This window comes from Geospiza fortis, unplaced genomic scaffold, assembly GCF_000277835.1.
Source record: "Geospiza fortis unplaced genomic scaffold, GeoFor_1.0 scaffold424, whole genome shotgun sequence".
Classification (NCBI taxonomy): domain Eukaryota; kingdom Metazoa; phylum Chordata; class Aves; order Passeriformes; family Thraupidae; genus Geospiza; species Geospiza fortis.
Genome location: NW_005054354.1, coordinates 549,179 through 562,722, shown reverse-complemented (window position 1 = coordinate 562,722; position 13,544 = coordinate 549,179). Strand labels below are relative to the sequence as shown.

Here is a 13,544-nt window from a genome sequence, read left to right as displayed (position 1 = left end):
GCTCTGCACAAGGCCAGGGGCCGAGGACTGTGCCTGCAAAACCTCTGGAAGCTGCAGCCTGCAGCCATCACTGCTGAAGGCTCAAACCCAGAACTGCCAGGGGAAGTGCAAGGGCTGCATGGGCAATGCACTGGTTCACCAGGAACGTCTCCATCTCCAGGGGCATCCCAGGAAGGGACAGACCCTGCCCCTTGCCCTGCACCAATATACCCTCCTGAGGGACAGCACAGTGCTCAGAAGAGGTGCAGAGTGGATGAGAAATCTGCCCTGCCTCCCCAAATGCAAGAGGGAAGGCAGTGCCAATGGAGGCTGCCACACCAAGCAGGCCCTGTGCCTGGTGGGCAGCTGCCAGCCAGCTCCCAGGGCCTGCCACACACACCATGGGCCCAGGACATCCCAGCACAGCTGGCTGTTATCTCACAGGGCAGTCACTCACTCGATGCCTGCTGGTTATGCTCATTATTTACAGCAGGTGTTACAAAAGCAGCCCAGCAAGGTCTCTGCTGTGCTTGGCCCTGTACAAACTTGCAGCAAGCAAGTTCCAGAGATGCAGCACCTTGCTGCACAACAGGATAGGGCAAACAGATCCAGTGAGTGCAAAGGGAGAAAGGAGAAAATATATGGAAGAAGGAAAGAGGAACACCAGCACATATTGTGTAACAAGCTCTCAGCATCCAGCAGGTCCCAGAACATACCCAGGGTTCCCACTCTGCATAACCAGTGCAAACAACCAGTGCCTGCTGTCAGCAGCTTGGTCTACAAACCCAGGCGTCATTCTGCCAAACTCAATGCGGAAAAATGTCAGGTAGCTTGGTAAGTAGGAACTAAAAGTTAATCTGTCTTACATATCAATCAAAAAAACCAGAGACATTTACCCACATCACTATAACTTGCACCAAACCCTTTTGCAAACACCCTGCAAAACTAACCAGAAGGCACCAGCAGGTTCATGAGCTTGAGAAACTGAAGTTAAGATGGGATTTAAACTAGCAGGCAATTATCTGCCAGATGGAGAGCTCATCGTGCAGAGCACACATCACCAAATTACGCTGTGACAGTAAGAGGAGGCCAACACCAGAAATGCACCCCGTGAGAAGGGAAACTGAGTCACCAAAGGGACAGCTCAGCCCAGTCAGTGCTGCCAAGTGCCTGCAGCACCAGAGCAGGCTGCAGGAAAAGCCACTGCAGCCAGGGGACGAGCAGCAACGCGTCCATAATTGCCAGCAAGTCTGTCATCATGGCAAACTGCAAGGAGAAAGAGGATTAAACAGTAGGCAGAGATGGGTTGGACTCTGAATATTTAGCAGTGTAATGTAAGTCTGAGCCCATGAATTCTTCCATAATCGAGTATTTAGCCCATCAGGGGGCTGCTCCACATAAAGTCAGAATAAATAGTTAAAGCCAGGAGGCAAACAAATCATCTCTGATCAACAGGAAAGTACTCCATTAAATATCCAGGGTTCTTGTTTATTTTAAGTTCCCAAGTGAGAAGGATTCAGTTCCTGGTTACAACCAGAAGTGACCTAGTCCTGACATGGAATGGCTTGTGATGCCACTTTTGTTATGGCCCAAGCAGCATCCAGCAGCTGAGGGTGAAGGCCAGAGTGCCCACAGTGCTGCTGAAGCAGAGATGCCCATGCACATGACCAGAAATCCTCCTGTCCTGCAAGAGTGAGCATGATCCTGTGCCTGATGGCACTCACCAAAGAGATGGGAAATGTGAGTCCCACAGCAGCTTGTGAACCTTCTTGAGCTCCTCTTTAATGTACAGCACAGTGAGAGCTCTCAGATCAAGGGCTGGAGCCCAGCCCATCTCTGCCCTGCTGAGTGTCCTGATGGCTGTGCTGAGTGAGGTGCCCAAACTGTAGTGGGATGGTATTTCAAGTATTCCCACTTTATAGGACACTTAACTGCCTAAAACAGAATAGGGCTGCAGGGAACAAGCACCTACAAGTGAAATGCTCTAGCACTTGCTGGTTAGATCCAAGTCCTCTTACTAGACCAAAGGCATGAAAGGTGCCAAATGCCTCTCCCTAGTCACCACTGAATGGTGCCTGCAGTGTCTGAAGTATGCTAAAACAAGAAATGCACTGGTGTGGGGCAGCTTTTACATGATTTAAACCAAATGCACACAGCCAAATCAATTTTAAAACTAAAAGTCACAGCTTGGATGTTGAAGGGTCTCCTTTAGAAACGGAGCCAGCACGAACACAGCAAGCACACAAATAAATGAGAGGCTGAGCCGGTTCCTGGAAAGTTCAAAAGTGCTGCGACAGGAATTCAATGCAATGAGCTCAGTGACTTGCTAACATCAGTTTTGAATAGGATCAAGGAGTCTGATCTGCAGCAAGTGAAAGGAAAGAGCAAACCTAACCAATCCAGTGGATCTTTGTGTCCATGATGCGTGCCCCGCTGGCATGGGAGCTACAGAGATCCACCTTGAGTACATTAGCTTCCAAACCTACCAGCCCCTTGGGATCTAACAGCAATGTCAGACTGCTAGGTGCTGACCATCACATCTTGGAAACCCAAATCTAATAGCATAGTCCTTGCTTTGCCCCTTTTGGTGGGGTCCAGAACCTTTTGCTTCTTCCTAAAACTGGGCCAAGCCCACAGACTTCACGGCAGGCAGGAGGTGCCACGTTGACAGCAGTTGTTAACAAGGGATTTTTCTTTTGACTCCTTCAAAAAGCACTGAAATATTTTGACCATATGCATAATTTCCAAAAGTGCTGGAGACCTGACGGAATGTAGCATCTATCATATGTCAGGCAATGGTGTTGAAAACAGATCACTTTCCTTTGTATGTGATAAACATAACATGTCTATGTTTATCATGTGGTCCCCTGAGGATTTATTGCAGGTTTACTGTTCCATTTATTTGCTTTTTTTGTGCTTGGTAAGGGTAAACACTAGAATAAATATGAAGGTGGTTATGGCTTAGCAGCATGAACGACTTGTTGAAACAAAGTCCAACAGTTTTCCTTTCTCTCCAGCAAATCCTACTTTTCTGTTCAAGTGCTTTTTTTCAAGTGTGAAGATCATCTTTCTGAAGTATTTAAAATTTTTCTTTCTTTGTTGAATGCCAAATCCCTATAAAAGCATACTTTCTCCCTTCATTCACTCAAAACCTTGATCATATTTAAAGTATATCCTAACATTATTCACAGCAAAACATTTTCCTCTTTGCAAATTACAGCCTCCCCCATCTTTTCTATCTGGTCTGCTAAGCCTGTCACTACAGGTAGTTTGCAGTAACAGAAATAAGTACAATCATCCCTCCAAAAGAAAACAAACCCTTCTGTTCTGGCCCACACGTTCAGGGTGGGTTCATCCCACTGAACTTCAGCCACCTAACAGCAAGGCACTCAGCCCAGGTCAGTCATTTCTGTTCCCTCTTTAATCAGTGGGGCAAGATGGACATTTCCAGTCAACAGCCCTCCTGCTTATCAACCAGTCATGGCTGCAACCTACATCTGAAGCATTTGAAGAGATACAGAGGATGATCATGGTACCAGATAGAGATCTGACCATAAAAGCCAAGCTGTACCTTTGATAATGCTGTTTTCAATCCAACAAGATCAACACATTGCAATTCATTCTCAAGCAAAGACTTAAGAATTTTTTAAAAAAGCATTAGGCGAATCTCAACAGATTTCAAAATTTTTTATAAAGATTACATTCGGCCCCTTTTGGAGAACTGTATTACTTCTATAAATAGCTCAGTGTTTTTCAACGCTGGAAAAAGAGCTCCATTGGGCGAGGGAAAAATAATACTGTCACTTGTCACAGAAATACAAAGTGGCAAAACTGAATTTAATTAGGTCTCAGGTGTTCTTTGTTTCAAGCGGACAACCACTGTGAAAAAATCTTTGAAGAACTGAACTCCTTGACAACTCGTTCTGTACTTTTATTTATGCAATCTTTTGCACAACTAGTCTTAAAAAAGGAGCAGACAACAAAAAAAACCTATCCTTCAGAAAAGACAGTACTACCATGCTTGTTTCTTGGATGGCAAAGTAGACATCAGAGTAGTCAGGACTACTGTATTACCTAAAACCATCATAATTCCCACAGAAACCAGAACAGAAAAACTGTAACATGGAAGATTGCCAAAGACTGTCATTAGACCTGATCTGAGTATCTTCAGCTCTTCTAACCCTCCTACATTTCCTAAATACTTTCCATAGATATTTTTGGAAATGCAAGTCAGTAGGTCAAAGGAAGCCAACAGAGGCAGTTGCCCAAACCCTGTAACTTGGGCAATACTGAGGTAAGCAGGTAAGCTGTGTTGTTATCTCAGGTACTCAGACGAGAGAGCTTGTCCTCACCAACTGACTCTCAAAAGCCTGAAGGCTTAAGAAAGAGAGGGAGAAGGGATGAGAGCCCTAGATCTTGTGTCTTGACATTTGATCCTTCCCTTACTCATCCTCCATGCATGAGCATTACTGATAGAGTTGCCTACACTGCTAAATATTGAAAAGGTGTTTGCACACAGGTTTAAAGAGGTTTCTGCTCCACATTTAGTTGTTTCCTGCTCCAGCTTTCAGAGCAGTCATATTCCCAGGGTCTTCATATCAGTCTCACCTGACCCACAAGGGAATTGAGGGGCCCAGTGAAACTGCAAACCTGTGCCCAACAATTGCTGCACCCAACATAACCAGATGGATGTGAGCTCAGCTATGCCAGTGTGTGCAGCAGCTGCACATCTGGCTGAACTGGAACCACCATCAGAGCTCTGGCATGCTCTCACAGGCCCCTGGACCCATGAATTCCCCAGCCAGCCCAAAGACTGCAGATAACTTGTCAGCTGTAGGGGCGTCTGACAGACCTGCTGCACACTCTGAGGGGGAGGCAGATCATGATTGAGCCACCCCAAACCCTCCATGAAGATGCTGGGAGGTACCAGGATGGCAAGATGCTCTGATCAAGATGCTCTGACCAGACTGGTTGAAACATGAGGATGTCTGGGTCCCCATCCAAGTGTCTGCTAAGGGTCTCTCAAACGCCCTACAGAACAGCAGTGAGCACACTACCTACTTCACCTCATGTTATACTTTAAAACCTCACATTATGTTCCTCAGTCATGGGATGTCTTGAGAAAATTTCTTTAGTTCAAAGACGGGAGTCAGCAATGGATGGGAGTTCCAAGGTATCAAGTACATACACTGAAGGAAAATGGACCATTCAGTGAGCAGATGTAACACGATAGGCGTTATCAGCAGCCAGACACTTCCTCAGGTAACACCTGGGATGTTGGAGATAATGAAGGATAAAATCCCACTGCTCCACATCACCTACTTTCCCCACCACTACCTCTGCTGCAGGTTTACTACCATGGTAACATGGAAACTTAGAGAACTGTTCCTGTATTCTAAACAAAGGGTTCTTTTGCCATTACCTGGACAACAATTCAGTGTTTTTTCTGTATTTGGCAGTTTGCAGCAGGCTCCACAATCCCAGCCTAAAACAATTCTGAAATGCCTGACCAGAAAAACAGAACAAGACAGGTTTCTTCTGAACTCAGGGGTGCAGGTCAGAAGGAAGAATACTTCAGTCATGTCTGAGATGGAAAAAAATCACAAGAGAATACACCAAGGAAAGCAATTCTTTAATATACCCTGAGGGTTAAAAAGCAATCAGAAATGTAAACCAATTACTAATCCAATTTTTAAAACTGTTATTCCAACTATCTCCTTCTTTGCAAATAATGCGAAAATGAGAGGAAAAAAGTTTCAAAGGTAATCCCACCACCATACTTCTCTACATTTAATTTCTTTCCCATGAGACTTTTTATCAAGTAAAGCCTAATAGATCTTTCTCACTGTCATATCTCCATTCTCATTCTTCTTATACGTTCTCCTTGCTCCCTTAGCTTCTCTCTTTCCCAGAAACTGACGAGAAAATATCAACATTTTATTTATTGAGAGACAGAAGATACCTTTTATCTCATAAGAAGTTACTTTGTCAGTCAGACTTCCACTAAATAATTCCCCCTCATTGCCATACATGTTTTCCCGTCTTTTGAACAAAAAATACACCACTCCTATGAAACCCAGGCATGAAGTAGAAGGAAGCCTGTAGGGAAGCAACAAAGGCAACCACAGCTTTTTTATCAGCTGGAACACCTCATGCAGCTGAAAACAGAAAGTCACATTCCAGCACGCTGGAGGGACACACATCTATAATGGATCCTATGCAATAAAGGATTCAGGTAGCCACAGCAGATCCAGGACCTACCCTAGCTTTAATTGATGGTCACTGTTCTTGATTTGCTGTTTTAGGAAAAGAAATGCAAATGTCCAAATTCACCACTACTAGCTATTATCAATCATCCTTCACTTCAGTCCCACCAAACACACCACACAAGGACTGGGATACAATCCTGCAGCCCGTGGTTCCATGCCATCTTTCCAAATGGGTCCCTCACCACTGCCTCCCACGCCTCAGCAGCCTCTGTGCTGCTGCCTCCTCCCCTTGCTCTACAGCGGGATGGATGCACAGGGAAGTGCAGGAGCCCAAGGTGCCTGGGGTGTCAGCGTGCAAAAGCCCTGCAGCCACAGAACAGGCCCCAACACATCTCTTGCTCCAAGGGGAGGACTCTCCACCCATCCATTTCCATCATCTCCCACCTGTATAACCCACAGGGATCCCTACACCAGCTGCCTGTAGCAATGTTTCCCTGGAAGGGGGGCCATGGAGAGCAGTCTGGGTGCAAAGTGCCCCTTGCTGTCCCTGGAAGCATGTCCTTGGTGGCAGCCAGAAGCAGCTGCCCTGCTGCCCAATGGTGGGGACATGAGGCTGGGCTGTGCCCTGGTGCTGCCCTGCACATCCTGAGAGGTCACACCCTGCTCACCCTCCGTGCCCACAGATGTCTCTTTTTGCTGGAATTTCCTTTTTCCCTTTAATCCCAAATCTTGCCACACACCAGTAACGCCCCAATACTTTCTATCTCAGGCACAGCTGTGGCCTCTCCTTTCTGAGTAGGGCTGCACCAAAGTACTGCATCATCTGTATTTGTATGGAGAAGGCACAGACCTGGAGATTCATTAGCAATAATGACTTTAAAATTACAATAATAATGAAGATTCTTTATGAAGCTCCGAATAAAAATTCCTAAAGCTGATTGTAACACAAACAAGCTCTGTGTTAATTTCTATTTGCTGATAGTCAATAACCTCACTGAATGCCAGTGGATATTTAAAGCTAAAGAAATGTAAAAGACAATACTTGAGCTTGCACAGTCCTCAGAAATGCTTGGGTATCTATCCCTCACTGCCTGAGGTGCAACACCTTCCCAGAATTGTATATTGTCTGTTGCATAATGATATTTTACATTTATCTGGACCACTGGAAAGCTGTAGCATCCAGCCGGTTTGGGTTGTGTCTGCGCTGCTGAATTAGGCTGGGTTCCCAGAGGGGTTTGCACACACATCCATTGTGTCCCACCGAGCTGTCGTTGATGATAAGTGGGACTACTTGTGGCAACACAGCCAAGCAGGTGCCAGCAGTGTTTGCAATGTGATACCCAGGCAAACTTGTGTAATGTTTGTGAAAAGCTGATGCTCATACCAGCCTTCCCCTCCTGCTGCCCCAGCAAGAACTGCAATATAATGTTTAACAAGCAAATGAAACGTGACTTCAACAATGTTTAACCCATTTTGGACCAAATAAATCCAACTAAACATTATAATGAACATCACTGTGGACAAAAAATAATCATATTTAACCATCCTGTCAATTAGTACAACTAAGAAATCACAGACTGATAGACTCTTGACCACCTGTTTCAGAAGGTCAGAGTAAAATCCTGTGCCTCCTGGAAAGTAGGGGAAGGATTTCAGCAGAGTCCAGATTTTACCCCAGTTGTTAAAACAACAACACAATGTGCAGACATGGGAATATAAAGCTAAAGCTCTGCCTTTCTGTAGGAAACCCTTGAAGGTACACTAGAAAAAGGAGAATGTGCCTTTTTAAGGGACCCTGGAGCATGTCTGGAAGAGCTGGATGCAAAAGGGGTCCGGTTTGTTCACTCAGACAGCTCTGCACAACAGGCACAGGCAGAGGGACACCCAGGGAGACTCACTTCAAAAGAGACAGACTTCAAAAGCTCCTTCCCAGTCCAAAGCAAAATGCTAATATCCACACCACCCACACTCCTCCCTCCTCTGCCGGGGTTGGTTCCTGCCTGGCTGGGGGCACAGCCCACAGGTACCCCACGGGCACCCCGGCAAGGGCAGAGCCTGCCCCGGCTGCTCACCACGCCACAGAGCCTCTGACAGTGAGGACATGAAACTTCTGACAGCTTTATGAGGCCTATTAGCTCCATTTGCTTGCTCTTCATGATTCTTACATTTTGTTTATAAGGAGTAAGCAAAAATTACCATGCTTATTTGAATAATGCCCAAGTGAAATGAAAGAGTGCTGCGTTTAGCCATGTATCAGCGTCTCAAAGCAGCTCCGTGAGTAGCAGGGCTCCTGGCTAGCACTGCACACACTCACATGCCTCTGCTGCACAACACATTGCTGGACAGAAATAAGATTTTTATAGCACCACTGTTATTTCCGACTCGTATAGGGATCAAATCCCCCAAGGATTCATATGGAGTTCCAGTCCTTCCCTGACCCAAGAGCAGCTGCAGTAGCGGAGGATTTTGTGTTTGCCTGGGTTGAGAGGTTAACGGCTACTCCATAGACACGTTTTTTCCAGTTAACTGGCAGGTCATTTTAGCAGATGATTTGCAGGTGTTACGCAACACTTAGAGATAACCCCGGGGAGTACTTCTGTCTGAGCTTCTTCTCTGTCTCTCTTTTTTGAACTGCATCAGATAAATCGGAGAAACCAGGCAGGTGAGACTTTCATGGACTAATCACACGACAAACTGCCCTTCTAATTTCCACACAGCCAACTTCTCCAAATAACTGTCAAATATAGTTTAGTGCTCGTTAAAATGATTTTAAAATCGTAACCATAAAAAACATAAGCATTTCAAGTATCTCAAGACACGCAGCAGACAGTCCATTTTGATGAAATCACAGCACAGTTTCAAAGTTCACACCTTCACAAAACATGAAAAGGATGCTGGAATAATCAATCTCCTGCATAAGAAAACAGGTCTTCACTCCTGCCTGAGACTTCACCCACTTAAACCGTGTAAATCATTATACTGAGAAAGGAATCATCCACGTCAGCTATTTTTCTGCACTGAACACACTCTTCACCTAGCCTAACAACTCTTCCAAGCTTTGTGCTCCAAGATGAGTGCTTATCTTCTGCTACCAGATAAAGAGCTACTGGTTCAAACGGACAGTGCCCATGCAATCATCTGCACCTTAATCCAAATGTTTTTCTTTAAGGTCACAAGCCTACTGTCTGTTTTTCCTGCTAGTCCTCACAGGACATGGAAACAGCATTTACCTTAGCACATAAGCTGCACCCGAGCATTTTGGAAGAACCAGGAGTGGCTTTTCAGGGGATACACTGCACCAAAATCAGTCAGCTCAGTTAATGTCACTTTCCTTTTTCTGAAGAAAAAAGAACCTCAAGCCTACAAACACAAGGGAGAGTGTGGCTCACTTTTCCAAGGCCTTGCTGCACACTGTGGTCACTTTTACAGCAAAACAATTGCTGCTGGGATTATGCCACAGATTGATTATTATTTTTCTAATAATCTCCCCAAGTGTGATTTTACATACCTAGAACTTTGAGCCTTTTTTTTAAACAAAATAACACAAATCTTAGTTTTAGTTTGCAGAGAGAGGCAGCAAGAAAAGTATCTGGCTAAACCTTTGAAAGTCAACAGAAATATGGGATCAGGTCCACAGTAAACTTTATAGAGTGGCACCTGAAGAGGAAATTACTCATTGCACGATTGATGTCACAATTAGAGGCATAAAAAGTAATTCCATGATAAACAAGCAACTGAGCAGAAAACGAATAATATCCTAAGAGTGTGTTTGTGCTCAAATAAAAGTACCTATTGGACAATATGGAACAGTCTTCACATACACACAGAAACACAAGTTCTCCAGTGAAGTTCATGCACAGCATCCCTCTCTCTCCCTGTCTCTCCCTTCCTGTAACAGCCCTGATTTGGGGCTGCATTTGGCCAGTATCCGCCCCTAGTGCCACTAAAGGAGCTGCAGTGCCATTAGCCATGTCACACAGCTGTCACACAGCCATAGCTCATTGCTTTCAGAGCTGCCATTTCCCACAGGAGTGCACGTCAGCAGTGCAAACACAGCAGAGCAACCACCCGGGCCACACCAGCTCTGGGCTGAGGTCTAAGGAGCTACTGGCCAAACCTCTGAGTACACAGAAGGGAGTGAACATGTTTTGGTGCTGAAAAGGCAGAGATATTAAAATCTCAACTTTTTTTTACAGAAAAATAAAGAGGGAGGGGAGACAGCATTACAGATACCTGTGCATTCCCTGCATCTTTGCGGGTTACATCATTTACTACCTTTGCAAGTTACATCATTTACTACCTTTATGGAACCACATCAGAAAAGCTCCAGCCTCAGTACCACCTCAGCTGAGGGAGTATGCTCCCTTCCATGCACACTCATATTTATTTATCCTTGTGATCCACGTTTACTAAATAACTTCAAAGCACCACTTCAATCCACAGCACATAGACTTGATAGATTTTCGTGGTTCCTCTCCAAAAATTTCACAGATAAATTGCTGCTTCAGGAAACCAAGAGCTACACTCTAAACTGCAAGTGTGTTATTTCTGCCGTGCCCCCATACTGGTCTGACAAACAAAATCATGCACTCAAATGCTTGCTTACCTGAAACTGACACTTTCATAAGGGCTTCCAGGGGTCTGTTGTTGTCCAGATCACGACTGAGTTTGAGTTCCCCAGTGACAGAGTCCAAAAGGAGCAAGTTTAACTCATTGCCTTGGACAAAAGTGTAGGCCAGGCTATCAGACACATCGGGATCATGAGCTGGGATCTTGCCAATCACGCCCGAGGGAAAGCTGTTGGACTTGTTGGTCACGTAGTTATTGAAGAGGATCTGGAAGTCCTGCAGCACGGGGGGATTATCGTTCTGGTCCAGCAGGCGGATGTGCACAGTTGCTCGGCTCACGAGAGGCGCTGAAGTGGCCTGCACCACAATAACATACTCTGTCCGGCTCTCATAATCCAGGTCCATTAGGGCTGTGAGGTCTCCATTGAGCAAGTCTAGCTGGAAGACCTCAGGGATGTTCCCCTCTACAATCTGGTACATGATCTGTGCGTTGGTCCCCTCGTCGGGATCAGCTGCACTGATGCGTGCCACAATAGAGCCCACGGGGCTGTTCTCCTCCACAAAGATATCAAATTCATCCTTCTCAAAGACAGGGGGGTTGTCATTAATGTCCAGCACGGTCACCTGGATGTCCACAGAGGCTTTCAGGGGCGGGCTGCCCCTGTCCACAGCAAAAGCCCGCAGGCTGTAGACAGCCACATTCTCGCGGTCCAGCTTGCGCAGCGTGCGTATCACTCCAGAGGTGGGCTCAATGTAGAAGTCCCCATCTCCATCATCACCCCCTTGGAATGTGTAGAGGAGACGGCCATTGAGGCCTGAGTCACGGTCGGTGGCAGACAGCTGCAGGACACTGGTGGAGAGCGGCACATCCTCAAACACCGAGCCCTGGTAGCGGTCGCGCAGGAAGCGGGGTGCGTTGTCGTTGGCATCCAGGATGAGAATCTCAACGTACGTCGTGTCTGACTTCTGGGGGATACCATTGTCGTGGGCTGTAATGGCCAACGTGTAGGAGGCCTGGTCCTCATAGTCCAACTCCATCAGGGTGGTGATGGTGCCTGTATCGGGGTCAATGCGGAACTGGGGGATGTTATCGTCCAAAATATAAGTGATTCTTGCATTCTCCCCCGTGTCCTCATCAGTGGCACTGATGGTGACAATAGAGGTGCCAATGGGCTTGTCCTCACTGACACTCACTGTGTAGTGGGAGCTCTGGAAGACTGGGCGGTGTGTGTTGGCATCTGTGACATTGATGAAGACCTGGACGGTGTCAAAGCGAGTGCCGTCAGAGGCAGTGACCGTGAGCACATACTGCCTTTCTTGCTTGTAATCCAGGGGCAAGGCCAGCGTGATCAGCCCTCCTCCACTCTGACTGGTGATGGCAAAACGGTTCCTGGTGTTGCCACTGGTAATCTGGTAAGTCACAACACTGTTAACGTCCCTATCCACTGCTGTCAGGGTCAGGACACTGCTGCCCACAGCTGCATCCTCGTTCAGTCTGAGGTGGTACACCTTCTCTGTGAAGGTGGGATTGTTGTCATTCACGTCCAGGACAGTGATGGACACGCTGGCTGAGGAGGTCATGACCGGCACGCCGTGGTCCCTGGCCTCCACCCCAAAGTGATAGTTTTCCACAGTCTCTCGGTCCAGCTCTGCAGCCACAGTGATCCACCCCGTGCTGTTGTTGATTTGAAAAGGGAACCCAGAGTCACCTGCTACAGGGGCACCTCCAGTGGATGGTGCCATCTCTATGAGTTTGTACTCCAGGCGGGCATTCTCTCCAGAGTCAGCATCCACAGCCTGGATGTGCAGCACCGAGTAGCCCAGAGGAACATTCTCCAGCACCGTGGCCTGGAAGGGAGTGCTCACAAAGATGGGGGCATTGTCATTCACGTCCACAACCTGCACTGACACCATACCACTGGAGTTGATCAAAGGAGGTCTGCCCCCATCCTGGGCTTTGATCCGGAGCGTGTACTCCCGAATAGTCTCGTAATCCAGAGGGTTGATGAGGTCGATGGCGCCAGAGAAAGAATGAATGTAGAACTGGCCTTTCAGGTTGCCACTCACGATGCTGTAGTGCACCTGGGCATTGCTGCCCCGGTCCCGATCTGTGGCCTGTACCTGCAGTATCTGGCTGTTCACGGGGGCATCCTCTGGCACCTGGACCAGGTAGCGCTTCTCACTGAACTGAGGGTAGTTGTCATTCTCATCCTCTACAGTGATGTGCACCATAGCTGTGGCACTGCGTGGTCCCGGATCCTTGCCCTGGTCGTTGGCTTCCACCACCAGGTGGTACTCGGAGACCTCCTCACGGTCCACGGAAGCTCGGGTCCTCACAACCCCGGAACGTGGGTCAATCTCAAAGACTCCGTCACCAGCTCCCGGCTCCAGCAGCCGGTACAGCATGTTGGCATTGGCTGGGGCATCACCATCAGTGGCACGGATAGTCAGCACCTCATAACCCACCTCCAGGTTCTCCCGGATGCTCTCCCGGTACTCGGGCTGCTCAAACACTGGCTCGTGGTCGTTGGTGTCACTCACAGTCACTGTCAGATAGGTGGTGGCCGAACGGCGGCGTGGGGAACCGTGGTCGGAGGCGGTAACCTTCAGCACGTGGGTGTCCTTCGTCTCCCGGTCAAGGCTGCGGGCAGTGACCACACTGCCCGTCTCGGCGTCGATGGTGAAGTAGTCGTTGGAGCGCTCGTCAAAGAGCGCCTCCATGGAGTACGCCAGCCGGCCGGCTTCCCCCTCGTCAGGGTCCTGGGGCCGCAGGCCCGTGCACCCCGGG

The 13,544-nt window shown here is 47.5% G+C and overlaps 1 protein-coding gene across 1 annotated transcript in view; it reads right to left on the bottom strand.

The window, feature by feature from the left end:
- CELSR1 (cadherin EGF LAG seven-pass G-type receptor 1) overlaps positions 1 to 13,522 on the bottom strand; it is a 164,278-nt gene extending 150,756 nt beyond the window's left edge. The window contains exon 1 of the mRNA XM_031059007.1: positions 10,795 to 13,522. Coding sequence (XP_030914867.1) covers positions 10,795 to 13,477 — 2,683 coding nt within the window. The 5' untranslated portion in view covers positions 13,478 to 13,522. The remainder of the gene's footprint in view (positions 1 to 10,794) is intronic.
- Between the last annotated feature and the right edge of the window lie 22 nt (positions 13,523 to 13,544).